Source organism: Danio rerio, chromosome 22 (assembly GCF_049306965.1).
Source record: "Danio rerio strain Tuebingen ecotype United States chromosome 22, GRCz12tu, whole genome shotgun sequence".
NCBI lineage: Eukaryota > Metazoa > Chordata > Actinopteri > Cypriniformes > Danionidae > Danio > Danio rerio.
In genome coordinates, this window is record NC_133197.1 from 3,625,742 (window position 1) to 3,650,000 (window position 24,259).

At 38.5% G+C, this 24,259-nt stretch overlaps 1 protein-coding gene across 50 annotated transcripts in view; it reads right to left on the bottom strand.

The window, feature by feature from the left end:
• The window catches only part of ptprsa (protein tyrosine phosphatase receptor type Sa), a 387,632-nt gene that overhangs the window by 106,897 nt on the left and 256,476 nt on the right, over window positions 1-24,259 (bottom strand). For 41 of the 50 annotated variants that reach the window (XM_073937020.1, XM_073937015.1, XM_073937017.1 and 38 more), the window contains one exon: window positions 2,828-2,938. In XM_073937020.1, coding sequence (XP_073793121.1) covers window positions 2,828-2,938 — 111 coding nt within the window. Of the gene's footprint in view, window positions 1-928; window positions 941-2,827; window positions 2,939-24,259 lie in introns of all 50 variants that reach the window. The other 9 variants (XM_073936984.1, XM_073936981.1, XM_073936978.1 and 6 more) reach the window with 1 other exon arrangement.

Consider the following 24,259-nt stretch of genomic DNA (forward strand, 5'->3'; position numbering starts at 1 on the left):
GGTCCAATTTGGGGGGTTTTAAGACGGCGATGTAAGAAGCGCACTGGCAACGATGGCTCAAGCGAATGATAAATCCTCAGTTGATTGAGCCTGCGGACTGCGAAAGGGCAAGAGGCAGTCAGTCATCACGAGGATATATCGCTAGCTGGTAGCTGCTGAGGAAGAAAGTCTGTTTTCTTGGGGTCGGGGGCGGGGGGGAGGGGGGGTTGCATGTACTGCGGAAATCATTATATCTGCCACGGATCCAAACTAATTAGCAGAGCGACATTGCAAACCAAAATGCAGCTTTTGTGCGCACGAGCGGCTTTGTATTTCGGAAGATGGCAGGAAAGCTGTCTGAAGGAAGTCACAACAATGCACAGAAACACAAACCACATCTAACAAGCCAGAACAAAAGGAGAGAACGAAACCAAGGGTGCACATTACACAAACACCACAACACAAGGAGCGGACTAAATGAGTCGCCAACAAAGGCTCAAAACTGTCGAAACCAAGGGAATCATCAAACACGCAAGGAATGCACGACAGCCAAAGGGATTGCGTTTTGAGGCATGCAAGCGCAGTTACATTCTCCCATCATGCATCAGTGCTCGTTTGCTTTCAAAGATCGTCATGACAGCATGTGCACATAAGCAGTTTCTCTGGGCAGAAGCAATACTGAAGGATGCAAACGAGAAAAGGCCCCACAATGCAAACGTAAACATAAAAGACGTAAAACGAACCCGAATCAGCGGGTTGGTTTACACTACTTTTAAAATGCATTTAAATTGCACAGAATTTAAAACTGGTTTAGCAGCTGGCTTTTTAAGCTCCGAATTGCCAATGATCAGTCATGGTTAAGGGTTTAATACACTTTGATTTGTCGTTCTTATTTTTAATTTTTTTTAATGTGGGTTAAAAAAAGTGAAAAAAGAAAAAACACACCAACCTTCTCGAAGCTCTGAGGGATGTAAAGGGGTTGATGCAGAACACAATGACATGAGGAGAAGAGAAAAATAGGGGAAACACAGAGAGAGTAAAAAAGGCCACCTCAAGGCTTTTAGCTGCTACAATTCTCTGGCTGATGTCGCCTGATTACTTCTTATTTTTGCGTGACATGTCTGCTTAACGCCTTGACCTGCTTTGACCCAAACAGTCTGATTCACCCCAGTGGTTGCTCGCGAGAAGCGCGCGACCGCTGGAGTCAATTCAAGCATGTTATAACAATGCAAAATTACAAGGTCTTTAGCCACCTGAAGAGCTGCCGCTGCGGCTTTAATTACAGAAACAAAACAAAGAGACAAAAACAGAAATCAATGAAACCAAATCAAAGCGAGCGTACAAATAAAGAGCACATAATTAGCATTAAAGTTAGCAGCTACAATCAAGACACCCGACTCTTAAAAAGCATGCGGCTATTGCCATGTGAAAGCGCATTAAACATGTGCGGAAATGAGTGTTCTCCGTCGTAGCTGCTAATTTCAAGTGCAGTCAATTCTAGAACAGAAAACATTTGTATTGTACTCGATAATTGAGCTTTGAAAACAAACCAAAAGGAGACGGGATACTCTCTTAATGCAGAATGCGCATAATCAGGGAGACATTTGCATGGCTGTGTTGAATTAATTACCGCTGCAGAAATTTGAACGCATTTCAGAAATCTCCAGTCACCTAATTACCGAAATGTCACTAGGAATCAGATCAAATGTTACTGAACATCTAACACTGTTTAAGGTCTTGGAAATGTTGAATATTTTACCTACCAAGGGTTTAAAACAAGTAAATAGGGTGTTTTTACATTAACTTTACTGTAGAGAAAAAAGATTAACGGTTAAAGTGGGCATAACCGATACAGATCACCAATAGATATTATTGATAATCTCAATGACTACAAATGATCCATTTTATGACTTGTAAACCTTCTCGTAAACTGCCTGTTCGTCTCAAAGCGATCCTTCTGCCATCATTTACTTATTCCAACGTTGATCTAAGCATTTATTGATGCTTCTATGGAATACAAATAAAAGTATTTGCATATTCCCCGAAAAACCTGTTGCGGAAATAGTTGTAATGGAATTAAATTGGAATGACTTGTGTAAATGATGACAGAAATTTCACTGAAACCGTAGCCATCGTCTTGAGATGGACCGCCCGCATCAACAATAACACCTATAATAATGAAAAGACAACTCCCTGACCCATTTCATAATGTAACGGCGCGTGAATTATTTATCCGGAACAAAGTTATTCGGTACACAGCGGGTAAAAAAACCTCATCCCATATGCTGTCTTTTTTAATATGCATTAAATAAATATTACATGCGCAAAATGCATCTCCCTCGATTTATTAAAGTCATCAACCTGGAGATCCTCTTAAGGTTAGCGGCGAGAGCCGCCCGAGCTAATGCGTTGCCTTAAAACAGCCTCAGACGCTCCATTACAATAATGACTATTGAACCAAACAGAGAATGTTAATTATTTAGATCTAGCAGTTAGCAGTTTGAACAAAAACGTATACACTTGTGATTAGCAACATGCATACATTATTTTATGCTGCAACCTTTTTACCTTTTCAAATGGAGTTAGCATTTTGATTGGTTAAGTGCATCGGCCAATCAAAATCAAGACTTACCGTCATCCTCTTCAACCTGAAAACTCGATTACATGACATTACCTGCATGACCCCAAGCTTCCATCGGAAGAGAAGACTGAGAACTACCCATTAAGAATTGGAATTGTGCACATTCAGTTATTAAAATATACAACAGGTCATGTGACCAGTCGTACTTAAAGGGATCTAAATAATTGTTGTTGTTTTTTTTCCGATGGGCTCCAGGCTTCTCCCTACCTCGCACATACAAGTTGGCAGGGGAAGAGTATCGGACGCCTTCCACATTTGACGCCACACACTCGTACTTCCCCTGGTCGGTTTCCTCAGTGTTTTCTATCTGCAGGGCACCTGGGAGAGCAAAGAAAAAGTACACCCCGAAGTAAGGGATGAAAGACAGAGAAAGAAAAAAAAAGACGGAGAGAGAGGGAGAAGAAGACAAGCTATTAGTGGTTTGAAAGTAACACGTCTGTCAGAAAGCATTTGATTTTGTATGTTTGGTGCAGCGTCGCACGTATCCTCATAAATTGCTCAAAGGCTTTTCCCGTTTGAAAGCAAACTTCGCCTTTTAACGCGATGTGTTGAATCTGAGCAGTTCCACACTCAAGGCCAGAAAAAAAATTACCCTGATCTAAATATGTCCGAACGCATCCCCTGTCAAACGCAGGGGGGAAAAGGACTAGCAGCTATGTTAGGGTGTACGCAGGACTGCTGGATCGCATCAATCAGTGTGTCGGGAAGCATCAGGGTGTGGAAGTCGGAGGAGATAAAGCGGCGCTCGGTCCCGATGGGAGGGCAGTTGGTGCGGGTCAAGACTGAGTGTGAGCCGTACATCCATTAGTTCATGTCGAAATGTGCTGCGCATGGGGCTGAAGCCTAGCACAACACTTAAATCCCACGGCATGAATTATTTCAGCCGGTCCCCCAGGAGCTGTAGTGGTAGTGCTCATGTCAGTGCGTACAGTGGAACTGAGAATGGCTATTGGCTGTACATGATAAACACTTAATATTCTACTAAATCGCACCCCAGGGTTTGGGCTGTAAAGCCAAGGTCGTTGCCATGTATGCCAAAACACATGCAAATCAAACTTTGAGAGGGATCAAAACGGTAACACTTGAGCTCAAGTAGCAATTCCCACAATAAACTAGTGGCTTAGAACTTTAAAAACTGGCTGTTATTAGTGCTTTTAAAGTATGACCTTACTCTACATCCCTAATCCCAATACCTAAACCTCAACTACTACTTAATAAGCATTACTAATTAGTTAATTAGTAGTTTATTGAGCACAATGTTAACCAGTTAAACTCCGCGGAGCCGGTTTGTTTGATCATTTTAATCAAATAAGATGATAGTGAAATATGAAAACGATGATCGGTCCCTGTGGCTTGTTTATCACCTCTCATCAGTTGGAATACAATAACTTTTGCATAGATTATGGTGGAGGCATTTTTCTTTTTTCCTATGATTACAGACATGTGCAGGAACCACCAACATTAATTACAGCACGCTAGACCACACACAACCTAAAAGGGACACTTTCAAATTTGAGTTTATGAAAAAAAAAATACTAAAAGCGCCTCTTTTTTAGGCGTTTATTAAAACACAGACAACATATACAGATATTTTAAACACTTTCAATAGTGTTTTATGAAAATTCAAAGGGTTTTCTTTAAAATCATACCACATTTTTGCATTTACACCTCTGCATGTGGATTTGGGAAGCTTTTAAATTTGGGTAGGCAAAATCCAGGCAGAAATCCCAAAATAACAGCAGAGTTTAACTGGTTAATGGTCTTAAAAGTCTAAAAGGTAAAGTCTTAGTTAATGCTTTATTAATACTGAGAGTTTCCTCTTAAAATAAAGTCTGACTGTCAAAACTTTCAGAAAACATTGAGATGGAAAGAGGGTTTAAAGAAGAACTTCGTACTTTCTGCAACTTCAACAAGTTCTCCCTGGAATAACCTGATGTCATATCAAGAGTCTTATTCAGATTATTAAAAAAAGATTTGGGTGTCATTTAGATTGAATTAGGGGTAGGCTGTTTAAAGCAGCTTTAGGAAGATCCTTCCTGTTTATTAGGCATGATTTTTAAGGTAATCAATGAACTAGTATGCTTTTTTTCCCACCGAATTGATGCAAAGTGTAACTTATTTAAGCCAAATCCCCCAAAAAACCCAACTTCATAAGACATATTTGAACAGCCCAGTAGAGTACATTTTGCATGCACCTGTTACATTACATCAAATAAATAGGTTTGAAGATTCTTAACAGTATGGGGGATTGGATTTTTGCCTCTTTAAGCCATATTTTTAAAGGTTGTCAACAGAGAAGTATGCATTTTATCAATAAGTTACTTTGGTTACCAGTAGGTATTCATTTTGAAGTAAATGCTAGCCATTCACAAAGAAAAAAAGCTAACTAAAACTAACAAAACCATAAAGAATACCAACTAAAAGAAACAAAAATAAAACGAATGGCTTACATTTTAAAATAATGGTCCATTAGTTCACGTATTTACCAACACAAAAAAAAAAACAATTAGTATTACATTTATTTCTGTATTTATTCCTCTTCGTTAATGTAGCGTAATGTTATTTGTTTGTGTTTTTTAAAGGAACAACTTTGTTTTTAATAATGCATTAGCTGATGTTGAACTATAATTAATAAATGCTTATTTATACTTACAGTTGAAGTCAGAATTATAAGCCCACGTTTATTTTTTCCCCAGTTTCTGTTTAACGGAGAAGAATTTTTCAACACATTTCTAATCATAATAGTTTTAATAACTCATCTCTAATAACTTATTTATTTTATCTTTGCCATGATGACAGTAAATAATATTTGACTAGATACTCTTCAAGACACTTCTATACAGCTTAAAGTGACATTTAAAGGTTTAACTAGGTTAACTTGGCAGGATAGGGTAATTAGGCAAGTTATTGTATATCGATGACTTGTACTGTAGAACCCAACTCCAAGACATATTTGAACAGCCCAGTAAAAACATTTTGCATGCACCTATCTAATAAATAGGTTTGAAGATTCTTAACAGTATGGGGGATTGGATTTTTGCCTCTTTAAGTCATATTTTCAAATGCTGTCAAAAGAGAAATATGCATTTTGCCATTAAGTTACTTCCGTTACCAGTAGGTTTTCAATTTAAAGTCTACAGTAAATGTTAGCCATTCACAAAAAAAAAAGAAAAAAAAGCTAACTAAAACTAACAAAACCATAAATAATACCAACTAAAACTAATGGAAATAAAACGAATGGCTTACATTTTAAAATAATGGTCCATTAGTTCATGTATTTACCAACACAAATAAACAATTAGTATTACATTTATTACTGTATTTATTCCTCTTCGTTAATGTAGCGTAATGTTATTTGTTTGTGTTTTTTAAAGGAATAACTTTGTTTTTAATAATGCATTAGTTGATGTTGAACTATATTGATAAATGCTTATTTATACTTACAGTTGAAGTCAGAATTATTAGCCCCCGTTATTTTTTCCCCCCAATTTCTGTTTATTTTTATTAAACAGATAAAATTATTATTTATTATTTATTATTTTAATTTTTCAACACGTTCTTAACATAATAGTTTTAATAACTCATCTTTAATAACTGATTTATTTTATCTTTGTCATGATGACAGTAAATAATATTTCACTAGAAATTTTTAAGACACTTCTATACAGCTTATCGTGACATTTAAAGGCTTAACTAGGTTAATTAAGTTAATTAGGCAGGTTATTGTATATCGATGGGTTGTTCTGTAGACAATTGAAAAATATATAGGGTAAAGGGGCTAATAATTTTGACCTTAAAATGGCTTTTAAAAAATGTAAAACTGCTTTTATTTTAGCCGAAATAAAACAAATAAGACTTTCTCCAGAAGAAAAAATATTATCAGACATACTGTGAAAATGTCCTTGCTCTGTTAAACATCATTTGGGAAATATTTAAAAAGAAAATTAAAAATGAACTGTAGTTAATGGTAGACCATTTTTCTGAAGAGTTATTAACCAATGTAATGAATGCAAAACTATAATTATCTTGAGCCCACACCAACAAAACAAGCCAGAATTTCTCAACATTCACAACTGTGATTGAGAAATGCAAATGGATTGCTTTTCTTGAAAAATCAACCTCCCTTTCATTTACTCACTAAGCAATCCCAACCTGATTCTTCTTTTATCTGACTTTGAGTGCATTTCGACAGGTAGCATCAACACAGCCCTCGCTCCAGACATTCATTCTGGCCGAACGAAGACGTCAACCGTCGGCTGCCGCCACATGCGGTGCCGGGACATCAGCAGCAGGGACTCCCGCTGCGGTTTAAGCGCACAGTCGGCATCCTGTGGAACATTCTGAGTGCCAACCAGATTCTGGCTTCTGGGTCGATGACTCACACCTGCTCACGGCGGATCAACAGCATGATGGGATCAGGGAGTTTAGAGGCGTGGCAGGGACAGACAGAAACGGAAGGTGGATTCTAAAGTGTGTGCGCAAAAAAATGGAAGCCGGATTCTAAAGTGTGTGCGCTTCCACATGGATCGTTTGATGTGCACATTGCCGGGCAACAGCGGGCGGCCGGGCAACAGCAGGTGGAATTGGAGAGCTTTCTAAAGTCTCCTCAGGTGCGCAGTCCAAGGGGACTCGCTCACGCAAAACCTGTGCTACGTGATGCGACGGAAAATCTGGTGGAAATCTCCACCAGGCCTTCGTCCTGCATCCCTCATCAATTCTGGAGCTTCCGAATGTAGAAAACAGGCAGGAATATTAATATACAGTCCATAGTCTGGACCACGTTAGGTGTTCAAAATGGTAACAGTTTATTTTGATGGTGATCATGATGATACTGCTCCTTCAACAGGCATTTAACTGACTATAGAAAACTTCAACCTCACACTAACCCTAACCCCAACCTAACAGTCTACTTGTAGACAGAACAGGCCTGTAGATGCAACTTAATTCAACAAACAGACCATCAAAATAAAGTGTGACCGTCAAACCTTCTGTAATGACCCCCTCTGTCAAAGGGGTGAAGAAACGACTTTAAATCTGGTGGTAAAATGACAATAAATAGTCCATAATCTGTATATTAGGGTTGGGCATCTAAGCTATAATGCCGATCCGATACGCATCTCGATACAAAGAATACGATCCGATATATTAGCGATACATTAGTGACGTATTGCGATGCAACACGATACGATTCACACCCATATCACGATACAATGCGATAATTCAGCACTAACTAATTAGTTCAAGATCATGAGATGAAGTGAAAGAGGATGCTGTGCCATTGAATGAGTTTGATTATTTATTTACCAAGCAAAACCAAGACTTTTTTTACAAACTGGCTTTTCTCTCAGAGTGTCAGTTTACAGTAGAGGGCCATTTTAGAACATACAGCACATATTATTTAAGTATTTTCAAGATAAACAGAATGTATAAGTGCAATATATATTAAAATATATATATTTGCACTCTTTCAACATAAAGGTTTACCATTGCACAACAAGAATTGTGATTTAACTTTTCAACTATGAAAACAAGTTTTACAAAGATATATTGTGCCACTGAATATTCAAAACTTAAGGTGGTGAACTAGCAGTGTTATGCTGCTTTCAAACATCACTGTCACTGTAAACAACAGGCTAATAAAAATATAACAAACAATCTTCTTGCTGTGAGGTGGTCAAACTACCCACTGTGCCACCGTGACACCCATTATTTTATCATTATTATTATTAATAATATTATTATTATAATTAAATACAAATCAACAGGAGGAGGTGTTTAAAACCTTCGTTCTCCGTGACACTAGGCTGAATATCTTTGCAGATGAACAATGCAATAACATCCGTTATTGGCGTAGAGCGCACAAAACTGTTGCGCATGGAAAAAAAAAACTTGCAATGCTTTTCTCACCACTTTTGGAGCTGGTAGCTACAGTTGAAGCAGTGCGAAAGCCGGGGATGCAGGAACACTGGAAGATGCTTTCACAACAGCACCGTGGCGCCGCTTCAAGTGAGTTTTCATATTAGTCGTACTGCCCGCGTATTTTATAGATGTGCGGCACATTTTGCAAATTGCATCTGTCCTGTCATGTCGTTCATCCTTAAATCCATAATGTTGCCATACTTTAGATTTAAAACTCAGTGAGGAATAAAATGTTTGTTTTGCTTCTCGCGCTTTCTGAGGGCGCACCACTAGCTTCATCCTCACACCTGATACACTGAGTTGTAGTGTGAGTGTACACATCCGCAAATCCGTTGCTAAGGCATACTTTATGTAGGTTGATTAAATTATGCGCCAAAAACAGGTTGACAACACTTGTTAATAAATAAAAAATACATTCTATATTAAAAATATAAGCTGTATCTTGGAAAAACCGATGCATCTCGCAAAAACCGATGCATCTCGATTTGCTTCCAAAATTTCATTCATCCTCTGCTGCTCTACCGATGCACTCGCATCGTGCACGCGCATGACCGCGTATCGATACATATCGATTAATCTTCCCATCCCTACTGTATATTAATATGAATATATATTCCATTAATATATAGTCCATAGACTTGCATGGTTTCACACACAATTGTTTTGAGTGCATCAATTAGCTTGTGTCTATCAATTTTCAAAACAATTATTTATTCAAGCCAAAAACCCTGTGCTACATGACACGACACGACAGAAAATCAGGTGGAAACCTCCATCAGGCCTTCGTCTTACATCCCTCATCAATTCTAGAGCCTCCCAATGAAGAACACGGGCAGGAATATTAGTATACAGTCTGAAGTGTTCTCTTCAAATGTTCTGTAATGACACTCCTCAAAGGAGTGAAGAAACAAATTTAAAGGGCCATGAAACCCCCCACTTTCGGTTCAAGTCTACCTTAAAAAATGCATCATAATGGGCGTGGAGCTCCACGATCAGAGGCAGGAGTGGGCGTGGCCAGCAGAGCAGGGAAAAAGTATGGGAGCAAACAACTGTTGGCAGTCGGCTCATGAAACGAGACACAAACCATGAATTAAATGCAAAGAAATAAACAGTAACTCAATGCCCTGCTACATTTGTTATTGGCGATTTCTCGATTACAACCACAATTTATATCATTATAAAGATAATCGTGTTTATATAAACACTAAATGAGGACTTCTCCCTCAATGCCCAGGTCTGAATGCAGACTCAGCGCAGCAGGGGCGTCATGTACGAAGACTTGCGTGGAAATCTTACTAAAACATTGCGTACACACAAAGCTGTAAATGTGCGTACGCAGAAAAAATTTCAGATGTATGAAACACTGCGTACGCCGAATCTCACGCATATTCTTTTGTACATCTGAATGAACGTGAAACTGAGCGCAACATGCACGAGCGCAAAACCCCTCCCTGCCTCCTCCCCCGTATGAATATGCTAATGACTATGCTAATGGCAAAACCCAACGAAAAAGCAACGGCAAAATCAAGCAAAAAGAGAAACTTTGAACAGAATGTGAAATGGAGGTGCTGCTTTCGGAGGCAGACCGGAGAAAAGCTGTGTTATTTGCAAGTTTGTTCTCCGGAATTAACAATAAAAGAGAAAAATAGAGTGGGAGAGTTTAGCTGATACGGTTAACACAGTTGGGTCTGAACATCGCACTGAGTGCATTTAAGAAAGAAATAGTGTGGTTTATATCTATAAAATGTTGCACTACCCTTAGTAGTCTCAGTGGCGCAGCTCATACGACGCATGTGTTCATGAACTGACACGTTCGAGCATGAACTCGGTTCGAATCCAGCGTCTGATGAATTCTTTCTTCTTTTTTTCCCCGCTACATATCAGATTTTGCCCACTATTTATCACGAGAAAGACAAGTAGGAATCATCAATAAGTTTGTGCATCATATTTTATTTGCACATTTATTGAATGGAAATGTTTCTGATTCACGCATGCAAATTCATCTTCAGATAGTGTGTTTATAGCAATGTGTGCAGTAGATCGCTCAGATTACATTGGGAAAACAGGCGACCGCTGCAAATTGTGCTTTAATGTTTAGCTGGTCAACTGTATGGTATGGAAATCTTACATACCTACTAGATGAACCCGTCTCATACAGCTGCCATTGCAAGGATCAGACACTTTGTAGAGAAGAATTTAACACAACTGCCTCTAGGAGTCGCCAATGGAAATAAAACAGACACACACAAAAAATGTGCGTACGCCTGCCAGAAAGCTGCCGTGAACCTGCGCACATTCCCACGTTCAGTTCATTGTTAGTAAATCCAAACGTGAGCGATTCTGAGCGTGAAACCTGGCGTACGCAAAGTTTTTGTGCGTACGCAGCGTTGATACATGAGGCCCCAGGTCTCTTGCCCTGTCTATTTCAACTATTAGCCCTTCTGGTAATCTGGAGGATTAAGGCGAACACAGCAGCACGGCGATGTGTCTAAATGTGAACAAACTCCACTGATAAAAGACAACCTCCGCCAATCTCCAATTCTCGTACTGCTCTCCCCACATGCTGCACTGTATCGGCCCTGACAGGATTGTGGGGAAAAACAAGCAACAAACCCCGTGGATCATGGAAACAAACAAATACAACCCTTTATGAATGGCTAAATACTGTGTGCCGTGGGTACGTAGATGTGGTCTCACCCAAATATAGGGTCACACAGCTTGGCACTGGCAGGTCTGCCTTGCTTTCGAATTCGGAGAGCACGCGCAGTCATGAATAATTAAGAAGCAGGCTCTTCTCATAGGATAAGAAAACTCCGCTATGAATAATAATGAGAAATCGACACGTCATCACTTGCAGTTTTGCGCTACATCACCGATTTTGATTCGGCCCAAAATTAATTTTAAACCCGAAGATGAAGTTAGCGGACAAAAGCTCAAAATGATCCAGTTTACCCCACTATTAAAGCTGACAGGTGCTAACATTGTCTTAACTGATGCTCAACACACACAAATCTGTTAAAATCAAAAAAAAAAAAAAAAGTATTCGAGGGTTTCCTGAACCTTTAAATACAATCTAAAAAAAATCTGATGGTAAAATGTTGATATATAGAGTATAATCTGATTATTATGAATATGACCAGAATATACAGCTGAAGTCAGAATTATTAGCCCCCCTTGTTTATTTTTTCCCCAATTTCTGTTCTGTTCTGGGAAGATTGTTTCAGCACATTTCTAAGCATAATAGTTTTAAAAACTTATTTCTAATAACTGATTTATTTTATCTTTGCCATGATGACAGTAAATAATATTTGACTAGATATTCTTCATGACACTTCTATACAGCTTAAAGTGACATTAAAAGGCTCAACTAGGTTAATAAGGTGAACTAGGCAGGTTAGGGTATTTAGTCAAGTTATTGTATAGCGATGGTCTGTTCTGTAGATTATCGAAAAAAAATAGCTTAAAGGGGCGTATAATTTTGTCCCAAAAATGATTTTTTAAAAACTAATAACTGCTTTTATTTTAGCCGAAATAAAACAAATAAGACTTTCTCCAGAAGAAAAAATATTATCAGACATACTGTGAAGATTTCCTTGCTCTGTTAAACATCATTTGTGAAATATTTAAAAAAGAAAATCAAAATCAAAAGGGGGCTAATAATTCTGACTTCATCTGTATATGATATATATGAATATACATGATTATATATGAATATATAGTCCATTCACATATAGCCCATAGATTTGCATGGTTTCACACTTTTTTTTTTATCCACAAGTCAATCAGTTAGCTTGTGTCCTTGCATGGACTATAATTTTTCAAAACAAGACTAGAAATGTACTTAATCTTATTTATTTAAGTAAAAAAAAAACTACATTTGAGTTACATGACACGACATGACACGGAAATCTCCACCAGGCCTTCGTCCTACATCCCCCATTAATTCTGGAGATAATGAAATAACGAAAATGGGCAGGAATGTTAACATACAGTCCAAAGTTTGGACCACGTTAGTTGTCAAATCTTCTGTAATGACACTACTCAAAGGGGTGAAGAAACAACTTTCAATACAATTTGGAAAATCTGCAGGTAAAATGTTGATATATAGTATATAATCTCTTTAATTTATATGAATGTATAGTCCATAAATGTGCATGATTTCACACACAATTGTTTTGTATCCACTATGAGTCTATCAATTAGCTTGTTGCATGGTCTATCCTTTTTCAAAACAAGACAGGACATTTATTTAATGTTATTTAATCAAGCCAAAAACCCGGTGGTACACGACACGACAGAAAATCCGGTGAAAATCTCCACCAGACCTCCTTTCCCCCCATCAACTCTGGAGCCTCCGACTGTAGAAAACAGGCACGAATTTCAATGTTATTGGAGCAGGGGCTGATAAATAAACCATGGCACAGTGGCGTGCCAAGCTCTTGGGAAGCTGTGAGTTCTCCCCGTCTTACCATTGCTGGGGTCGTAATTGTAGCAATGCCCTTTTCTATGAAAAGCCAGCTAATGATTGAGTAATGTCATTGAGGAAAGAACACAGCGTATCCTAATGCATTAAACACAAATGAATCCCCAACCGCTCTAAAGCAAGCTAAATTTCTCAGGGCTCCTTCCTGCCTGAACCTGACTATTTTGGGTTCTCCTGCTTGCTATTCAGCCGATTCCCCACTGACTTCATTACATATTTGCAGCTGTGATTTCCCCCCCCCCCCCCCCTTGCCTGTTTCCGCTTGTGTTCAGATAAGTTCACTGAGAATATATGATTCCTCAGCTATCTCTCTCAAATCCATCAATCAATGTTCTTGTCTTTACTGCTCATTACTTTGGAGAGGAAGAGTTAGCATAAAGCTAATGAAGGTTTCCCCTATTGAAAAATCCACCTTAAACCAGCCTAGGATGCTTGGGTGGTTTAAGCTGGTCGACCAGGCTGGTTTTAGAGGGGTTTTGGCCATTTCCAGGCTGGTTTCCAGCCATTTCCAGCCTGGTCTTAGCTGGTCAGGCTGGACAATTACCAGCCAAATCCAGCTAAAACCAGCTTGACCAGCCTGGTTTAAGCTGGACATAGCTGGTTTTGGCTGGACTCCCAGCTTGTTTAGGCTGATCAAGCTGGTGTTAGCAGGTCATCTCCCAGCCTGACCAGCTAAGACCAGGTTGAAAATGGCTGGAAACCAGCCTGGAAGTGGCCAAAACCCCTCTAAAACTAGGCTAATCAACCAGCTAAAACCAGCCAACCAGCCTAGGCTGGTTTAAGCTGGATTTTTCAGCAGGGGTGTTCTTCCCCTAGCTAGAAAGGGCGTTTTACAACAACAACAACTCCCTGACTATGCTTAACATGTCAGAAAGTGCCTTTGATCCCCTCTTCCTCTCCTCAAATCTCTCGTACACCACAGCCTGAGAATGTTTTCAATTATTATCTTTAATGCATAATTACATTTCGAATTCCCATTATTCATCCTGCCCGTGGCGTCTTTGAGGTTGCCGGTGTAGCCTTGTGTTAGCGGCACAGCTAACGACAAAATAAGCTGTTATCTTCCTTTAACCAACAGTGTCGAGCTCAAAGAGTCCCGACGCTGCACAATAGCCTTCATGATAAAAAAGCAAGTGGAAGTCATTTCCCCCGAATATCCGTAGCAAGACGCAACCAGCTAGCTGACATGAGCCTGCAAGCTACGAGCTATTATTTGACGCCGAACAATAACAAGTGCATTAGTGGATTCCAAGGCCTCCTGCAAAATGTGAGTCTAATATGCATTTCCCGAAAGTGAAAGACGGATACGCCGCTACTGACAACCAGGTCAATTGAGATGGCGAAATTGCAGAAATTGGTGGTGTTTGTGGGCAACACAATCGAATAAGTACTTTATAAGAAGTACGTAGGGATGTCCTGGTCCTGGTGACTGACATTTCCTCTGCTTTTCGGGCAGAAATATTGCACAGTCCTGTGTTGTTGAAGGCTGTATCTAAAATCCCTCCACTATATTTAAGGGAGCTGCCGTTTCTACTGCTGTCCGAAAGCATGGCGGTCCTTCTGAAGTTACAATCGATCCTACAATGCATCGCAATAACGTGTGTACAACTGATGCAGAAGTCTCACGGAAGTTCCAGGAGTCTCCCGCAAAGACTCCCAGTTGGCCGCATACATTGATAATCTCACGATATTCCAGTCCTCAAATACTTCACGCACCACTCTCCACGTCATCCCTTCCCGCTCTTCAGATATGTCGCTTAACACCCCCCTCCCCACTCTTCATGGATATACCTTAATAAAATGGGAATGTTTGGTGATATTAACGTTCTGTTTCTGGCACATTAGTATATGTGAGGGGGCAAAATTTTCAAGATGGGTGGTGACCATGGTGGCTATTTTGAAGTCGGCCATCTTGGATCCCGCTTTAGTTTTTTTAAATAGGAAGAAGATCATGTGACACATCAAACTTATTGGGAATTTCACAAGAAAAACAATGGTGTGCTTGGTTTTAACGTAATTTCATTCTTTCATGAGTTATTTACAAGTTTCTGACCACTTATAAAATGCGTTCAATGTGCTGCCCATTGTGTTGGATTGTCAATGCAACCCTCTTCTCCCACTCTTCACACACTGATAGCAACACCGCAGGAGAAATGCCAGCACCGGCTTCAAGTATCCGTAGTTTCAGCTGCTGCACATCTTGTATCTTCACACCATAGACAACAAATATGGGGGCATTCTTCAATGGAAACCTTTATGCACTGAAGCTGGCACGTTCCCTCAGTTTTTCCAGCAAGATGGTGCACCACCACATTATGGGTGTCAGGTCTGAGCAATTCTAGATGAACAGTTTCCTAAAAAGCGAACTGGTCGTCGTGGGCCAGCTGAATGGCCCCCAAGGTCTTCCGATCTGACCCTCTTAGACTTTTATCTTTGGGGTCATCTGATGGCAATAGTCTATGGTGTGACGATACAAGATGTGTGCGCTCAATGGCTAGAGAATACCCAAAATGCACTGTCAAGAGTTTGTACGCCGAATGAATTTCCACATCTAACCACAAGATGGTACCCCCAGCGGAATCATACCAGTGTAAGTTTCTACATGAAATGTGAATGACCAACAATACGCTTCTTTAAGTGTACTAGGTTAGTGAACTAATGTAGGGAATAGTAAATAATGGAGAGGGGCACAGGTGTCAAGGTGCTCCTGGAGGGCCGCAGCTCTGCACAGTTTAGTTCCAACCCTAATTAAACACACCTGATTAAACGAATTGAGTCCTTCGGCTTGTTTGAAACCTACAGGTAAGTGTCTTGGAGGAGGGATGGAGCTAAACTGTGCAGGGCTGCCGTATAGGGGAACAAGACTTCTGGTTATCATACTATGCCCTTAAATCCAACTAGTCACGGATTGCAGAAAGCTCTTTTAGGAAATTCTCCACTGCTTCAGAGTCAATATGGACAGTTAAACTGGCCATTAAAAGATTTAGTCACGCACAGCGGGAGTTTGCGTGCTCTTGTGACTGACGGACACGCAGTATCCATTGACCTGCGACCGGTCGGGGCTTTAGCGGTGGGTTCTGTAGACACAAGTCTTGTCATCGGCCGTCATCCATCCCATCCCGGATCATGGGGGAAAACAGGCCAGGGCTGTCTGTTAAGTGGAGTCGGTGTCAGAGGCAGATCTGCTGGGGCGGAGAGCGTGGCAGCCAGGTGTGGAGTCTAGGGAAGCACCGAACCGTGACTCGCGCTAGCATGCAGCTGTCTATTACAACCTGTGTGTGTGCGCACATGACCACATGCTTGATTAGGCTCTGTAACAGCTTTCAACCTGGCCATCTTCAGCACACACATTTTACCAGCATCTACGGTTTCATTTGTGTAATTCGATTAGCAGGTTTCTAAATTCCCAAAGCTCTTCGCTGGTTGTGGAAATTCCAAACAACCAGAAATACATTCAAATGATTGGCTGTATTAAGAGCCACAGTATATTAAATAATTAAGTTAATATCTGTAAAATATTAATTAAATTTAATTAGCAGGGGACGGTGGGGCATTGGGAGCAGGAGCAAACCAAACAATTCATTGATGCGTCATCAAAAATGCTAATCGAGTTTAATGTTAAAACCTTGACATCCATAAATCGATGACCTTTTGAACACCAAAACAACAACACAAACAAACACATTATAATATAAAAACGATTTCTGAAAGCTTCAATTCATGCCATTCATGAACGAAAGCATAGAAACTCTAATTCCAGTTAAAGTTGGAAAGACGTAGAAATAAAAAATAATCGCTTGTCAAGAATTGGTTTGGAATTGAGTCCTGACTCTCACAATCGCAGTGCCTAAAGGTTGGCATGCTGGGGCAAAAAAAATAAATACTGACGCATCAGCAAAAATGCTAATCGATTTGATGTCAAAATCTTGACGTCTATTTGACGTCCACATACTGAGGCACTTTTGACAGGCAAAATAACAACACAAAGTATTATAACGTTAGAAAGATTTCTGAAATATCTCTGAAAGCTTCAATTCTGAATATTCACTGGATTTATTGCTACAATGCATGACAACTACCTTGATGTCAAATAGACATTAAATTGACATGTAACTGTGCCGTCAAAAATGAAATTTTCACGTATTAATGACGCCAATGATAGATGTCAATTTGATGTTGTTTCGACATCAAGGCAGTCATTTAATATTAAATCAGTTTGCAATTAGCAAATTGATTAGCTGTTTCTTTAAGATGCCAGCATTGTCATACATAAGATTCCAATCATAAACAAAAGCATGGCAACTCTAAATCAGACTAAAGTTGGAAAGACGTAATTGCACAAACGTAGAAATAATAAAATAACATGTCAGGAAGTTTTTGAAAATCGAAATGAAGTTCGGTTTTGAAATCGAATCCTGACTTCCAGTATCGAAATCGGATCATGAAGTCCCTAAAGATCCCTATACAGCATACACATTTTTCCCCCAACATCTACAGTTTTATTGGTGCAATTTAATTGACCCATGTGATAATGGGGCATTAGGAGTAAGAGAAGTCCAAACAATTAACTGTTGCATCAGCAAAACTGCAAATCGATTTGATGTCAAAATCTTGACGTCTACATACTGATGCCCTTTTGACCACCAAAAATACAACACAAAGTATTATAATATAAGAAAGACTATAAGAAATGTATCTGAAAGCTTCAATTCGGAGTGTACACTAGATTTCGTATCCCTACAATGCATGAAAACTACCTTGATATCAAATAGACATCAAATTGACATCTAAGATTGGCGTCAAAAATACGTCAGAAATTTATTTTTGGGATGTTTTTTGATGCCAATGATACATGTCAGTTTGAAGTTGCTTTGATATCAAGGTAGTCAATTAACATCAAATTAACTTGAATTTGTGAGTTTCTAATCGACTGGCTGTTTCTTTAAGATGCCAGCAGTCATACATAGATTCCAATCATAAATAAAAGCAAAGAAACTGTAATCTTGGCAAAGTACAAATGTAGAAATAGGGGAAAAAAGTATGTCAAGAATCGAATCATGACATCCACAATCACAGTCCTTATGCTGTGTTCACACCAGACGCGCAGATAAATCGTGCTATTCATGCGTAAATAGCCTCGTGAACATTTGAGGTTACTCGTTTCATTCGCACGTCAGACCCCGCTTCATTCGCGCGTCAAATTTGCTTTATTTGAGTATCAAGTTCACTTCCGAACAGACATTCACTTAATGGGCAGGGCATCTGTCTGCCTGGTGACACTAGCTTTGTTGCTAAATGGCTAACATGGGTTTTATTAGGAAAATAACTGTGTTTATGTGTTTTATGAAGGCTGAAAAACAGGCCGTGTCTGAGTCCACTAGATCCTTTCAGAGGTGCATCCAGCTCTATGAGTTTAAAAGTCCTCCTGAAATTTTACCTAAATGATAGAAGCTTTCAGCGGTGCTTCTGACTGAGCCAAGCCAAGTTTGAAGCACTGTTGGTGTCGGCTGGAGGATTTCCCCCGGGACACCATCAACAGGTTGTACGTCACAATCATGCACGCCCCCAGCGCGAATGTCCGCTTGAGTTCAGAAATTTTGAACTCTAGCGATTCACGTCAAATGCGCAAAACGCTCAATACGCGCCATTCGCGCAATTCGTGTCATTCGCGCGTGTCGCGCTGCAGAATGTCTATTCGCGTGTTTGCATTAACTTAACATGTAAATCACTTGCGTTTGACGCCATCAACAGGTTGTACGTCACAATCACGCCCACACAAGAGCAAGCTCCTGATTGGTTAACACGGCGCGAATATCCGCTTGAGTTCAGATTTTTGCGTTCCACGTCTGGTGTGAACACAGCATTAAAGATCCACATTCTGATTCAACACATTTTTTCTAGCATCTACAGTTTCATTTGTGTAATTAGGGGCCAAACACCGTAGGTGCGTAGGCACCTATTGCTTTCGTTAGCGTTCCTATTCTTCTTCTTCTTCTTCCGCCGTATTTGTATGGCAGCCCATTTAGGCGTATGCGGGAAAGTTGTACAATTTGGCACAATGATAGAGGACAGTCTTAACATTAATCAGACCAAATATGAAGTCTCAAAATCAAATTCTCTAGCGCCACCACTTGTCCAAACTTTCGCGTATGTTTATCATGATAACTTTTGAACCGAATGGGCTACAATCAAAATTCTTTTTTCCTCTGATTGCTTGGCTCAGTCCGATTCAAACGCATCCTGTGACGTCATTTTCCGTTATGAATTTTTTCATGCTATTTTAAATTATTCGAAAAACCTATTTGGTCGAACTCGTCCTGGGCAGTTTGTTTGATTTTCAACAAAATTTAATCACATGATCTACAGACCATGCCGAACAAAAGCTATGGAATTCAAGTTGATTAGACCAACCGTTTTTGTTTAACTTGCGATCAAATTTAACGAGGAACTTGCAAAAATGGACTTGAGGTGATATCTCCGTATTGCATTCACCGATTCACACCAAACTTGGTGTGTGTTATGACAACCTGAGTTTGAGGTTATATGCGGAGTTTCGGCGCACTGCCCCCTAGTGGTCCGGAGATACAAAAAACTTGCTTTTTTGGCTTATAACGTCTCAACCTTTCGTCCAAAACTCATAAAACTGGTCTCATTACATCCGGCAGAGCATGTCGAGTCGAATTATTTTCACAGGTCAGCCATTTTGGGCGTCGCCCATTTCGATTTTTGGCCAAAAATGCTATATTTTACCAACATATTCACATATCATTACAAAACATGGTATGCATCTGGCACAATGATAGAGGACAGTCTTAACATTAATCAGACCAAACATGAAGTCTCAAAATCAAACTCTCTAGCGCCACCACTTGTCCAAACGTTCACGTATGTTTATCATGATAACTTTTGAACCGAATGGGCTACAATCAAAATTCTTTTTTCGTCTGATTCCTTGGCTCAGTCCGATTCAAATGTTTCTGGCCAAAAATGCTATATTTTACCGACACATTCACATATCATTACAAAACATGGTATGCATCTTCAACCCCATGCCCTGAAAGTCCTCAAAAACATCTGGAGCAGCGAAACCTTTTAGCCAAAAGTGCTTGGCCCCTTAATTGCTGCTTGCAGCTATATTTAAATTAGCAGTCGATGATGGGGCATTTGGAGTGAGAGAAATTAAACAAAATAATTAACTGGGGCTTCGGCAAAAATGCTAATCGATTTAATGCCAAAATCTAGACGTCTATTTGACGTCCACATATTGATGCTATTTTGATCACCAAAATAACAACACAAAAGTGTTTTAAAATAAGTAATGTTTCTGGAATATATCTGAAAGCTTCAATTCTAAATGAACACTGAATTTTGTATCCCTACAATGCATGAAAACCGATGTCTAATAGATATTAAATTGACATCTAACATTGGCATCGAAAATAAGTCAAAAATGAATTTGATGGCAATGTTAGTTGAAATAGTTAGTTGTTGAAATAAACGTATGAATAAGAGCTGTTATGAAATCGAATCGTAACTCCCACCATCACAGTCCCTAAAGATTCCCATCCCTATTCAGCGCACACATTTTTTCCCCCCCAGCATCTACAGTTTCATTTGTGTAATTCAATTAGCAGCCGATGCTGAGCCATGATTGATTTGTTTGTGAGATCGACCGCGTTTTTGTTTTGTTTTTTTCCCCCCGCATGGGCGGAACTGATTAGCAGAGAAAGGTGACTGTGGTGGCTATGCCTGAAAAATCGCTCTTGCTGCATTTAGTATGCACACTTGACTGGGCCGCTGTACTTGTACGGGACACACTGCAAGGTCATTAAATAAGCGAGCATCATCACGGGGGCGATATGTAATGCAATTGTTGTCAGCTTCCATCTGTTGGCTTGTTGTACTCTCATAAACACGCCAATGACGCGTGCACACATCCGACAGCTCCGCCTTGGGCTGCCGACTGTCATTTAGCAGCGCGGGTCAGCAACATCCACACAGCTGAAGTCAGAATTGTTCGTCATCCTGTGAATACGTTTTTAAATATTTCCTAAATTATGTTAAACTGAAGGAGTTTCGATGTTAAAATTCAGGAATTTTTCACAGTATTTCCTATAATATTTGTTCTTCTGGAGAAAGTCTTATTTATTTTATTTTGGATAGTATAAAAGCAGTTTTACATTGTTTAAACCATTTAAAGGTCAATAGTATTAGCCCCCTTTGGTCTAATTACCCTAACTTTAGCCTTATTAACCTAGTTAAGCCTTTAAATGTCACTTTAAGCTGAATAATAGCATCTTGAGGAATATCTCGTCAAATATTATCTGCTATCATCATGGCAAAGATAAAAGAAATCAGTGACTAGAAATGAGGTATTAAAACTATTATGATTAAAAGTGTGTTGAAAAAAATCCATTAAACAGAAATTTGAGGGGAAATATACAGGAGGGCTAATAGTTCTGACTGTATATAGCAAATGCAAACATGCAGAATTTGCTAACCAATCAATGTGAGTGTTTGGTAAATTAGGTGCATAAAAGCGACACGTAGCTGTCCCTCTCCGGCACACTGAGCTCAGAGCGGGCCTGAGTTTGTAGAAGCTGCCCTGAGCGAAAAACTCTGTCTTAGATCACTAATCCCATTATGCAAATGTTGCTTTATAAGTCACGTTCAGTTTAGCGCGCGCAAAATGATTAATGTGCTGCATTTTTTGCATTATAAATATGCATGCTTGTGTGCGTAATCTAAGAAAGAGCTTTTTAGCTAGCTTTTATCAGAATAATTTATATATATATATATATATATATATATATATATATATATATATATATATATATATATATATATATATATATATATATATACTGGAATTGTTCATATATATATATATATATATATATATATATATATATATGAACAACTCCAGTGTTATGGATGTGACATTTGCAGTAAAAACTCAACACATAAATTGACAGAGAAAGTATATTTTAACATTATATTGAAAAATTGTAATATATTTTCAGGAGCAACTAGCCACAGAATTACGGGAGCAGAAAAATATCAATCTGTAAACGTGTTTTGTACTTTAAATAAGGAAAATAAGCATGAGTTATGGATGTGACGAAAAAAGTCTGCGAGTTTACAGTATACAACCCACTTTGTAGAAATTATGTGAATTAAACTGCACAACCCAAAAGAAATAATGCTAATCAAAAGGATTAGAGTCGGCTCTCAAAAAACAAAAATGATTGGTTTTATTTTCTTTAATATTTTCACATTTCTGAGGAAAAAGTTTCGTTATGGATGTGACATCTCTTTGTTAGGGATGTGACGCATGTGAAATTACCATTTGTGTGACTTTGGTAAATCAAATAGAATAGTTTGAAAACATTGACAGATGCATTTTTGAGTGTTTTTAAAGTACTGTAATATACTTGCTTACACAAAAAACCCAGAAATGGTTTCCGTTTTTTGGTAAAAACTTTTTTTTTTCATGGCAAGGTTGACATTTGCACGGAATTGCTCATATATATATATATATATATATATATATATATATATATATATATATATATATATATATATATATATATATATATATATATATATATATATATATATATATATTCTTTTCCTTTCTTAATATTTCCCAAATGATGTTTAACAGGGCAAAGACATTTTCAGAGCATGTCTAACCATATTTATTTGTTTTATTTTGGCTAGAATGAAAGCAGTTTTGAATTTTTTTAACACCATTTTAAGGACAAAATTATTATCCCCTTTAGCTATACATATATTACATATATATATATATATATATATATATATATATATATATATATATATATATATATATATATAAATATAAACATTTTAAGGTCAATATTGTTAGCTCCTTTAAGCTATTTTTTTTAAAGTGTCTGCAGATCAAACCATTGTTATACAATAACTTGCCTAATTACTTTACTTTACTCACTTTAAGCTGTATAGAAGTGTCTTGAAGAATATCTAGTCAAATATTATTTACTGTCATCATGACATGGATAAATTAAATCAGTTATTAGAGATGAGTTATTAAAACTATTATGATTAGAATCTTCAAAAGTCTCTGTTGTTGTCTTGACCGCACAAACAATGCAGGTACCTCAATGGAAACCCTGCCTCCGCTTTCTTTTGATTGGAGAATGAAAAAGACGCGAGTGACGTAACATGCTCGGAGTTGACTTTTTTTCAACTAAGAGCGCAGGGCGCGCAAAACGCAAAAACACAGAGCGCATAAGCAGCGCGCAAAACACTCGCGGTTGTTGGTATACCATTCAAAAGAGGCGCCACCGAACACAAAATGCGAGTTCGATGTGATCGGCCCCTCAGTGTCCGACACGTGACGATATACAGTCATATCGCACTGCTACTCATGTGCTTTGCGTTTATACAAGTTCAACGGCATAATTGTGTATATAAAAAAAGAAAATCAAACACGGAAAGCACAATATAAATATATTTATATTTTTATTAGGTACACCTTTCCAACTGCTCGTTAACTTAAATTTTTAAGCCGGATCCGGGACCTCTGAAATCTGGTCCGGCACCTCATTTTACGTTATGGACGTGACACCCCCCCCTCAATCTCTTCGCTTTCATTTGTGATACAATCCCCCTCCCCCTTCACTTTCGTCTGCGACACAACCCTCTGAAACCCCTTACCCCCGCCCGCTCTTCACTTTTATCTGCAACACCTCTTCCTCCTCTGGTAGCATGCCGGATCTGTTATTTGATTGTGTCGCAAACTTCACATTAAGCACTGCAAACAACCACCCCTAGGGTTTACAGAGAATGGCAGGTCTGTGGTCGCAAATGCCTTGTGGATGCCAGAGGTCAGACGGGTTCCAGAAGTAAAAAAAAAAAAAAAAAAAAAAAAAAAAAAAAATATATATATATATATATATATATATATATATATATATATATATATATATATATATATATATATATATATATATATATATATATATATATATTACATAAAAAATATACTTATTTTATTTATAAATATATTTTCTGTATGGTTGTAATGTTTCACTTTGATATTTTATGAATCTATATTTATCATTAAATGTTTATCCTGAATATATTTGATCATTTTATACACGTTAATCATTATGCATTTATTGTTGTTGACGACAATCAGAGTTTTAACTCAATTTTAAAACAGTAATAAACTCAGTTTCCAACCTATA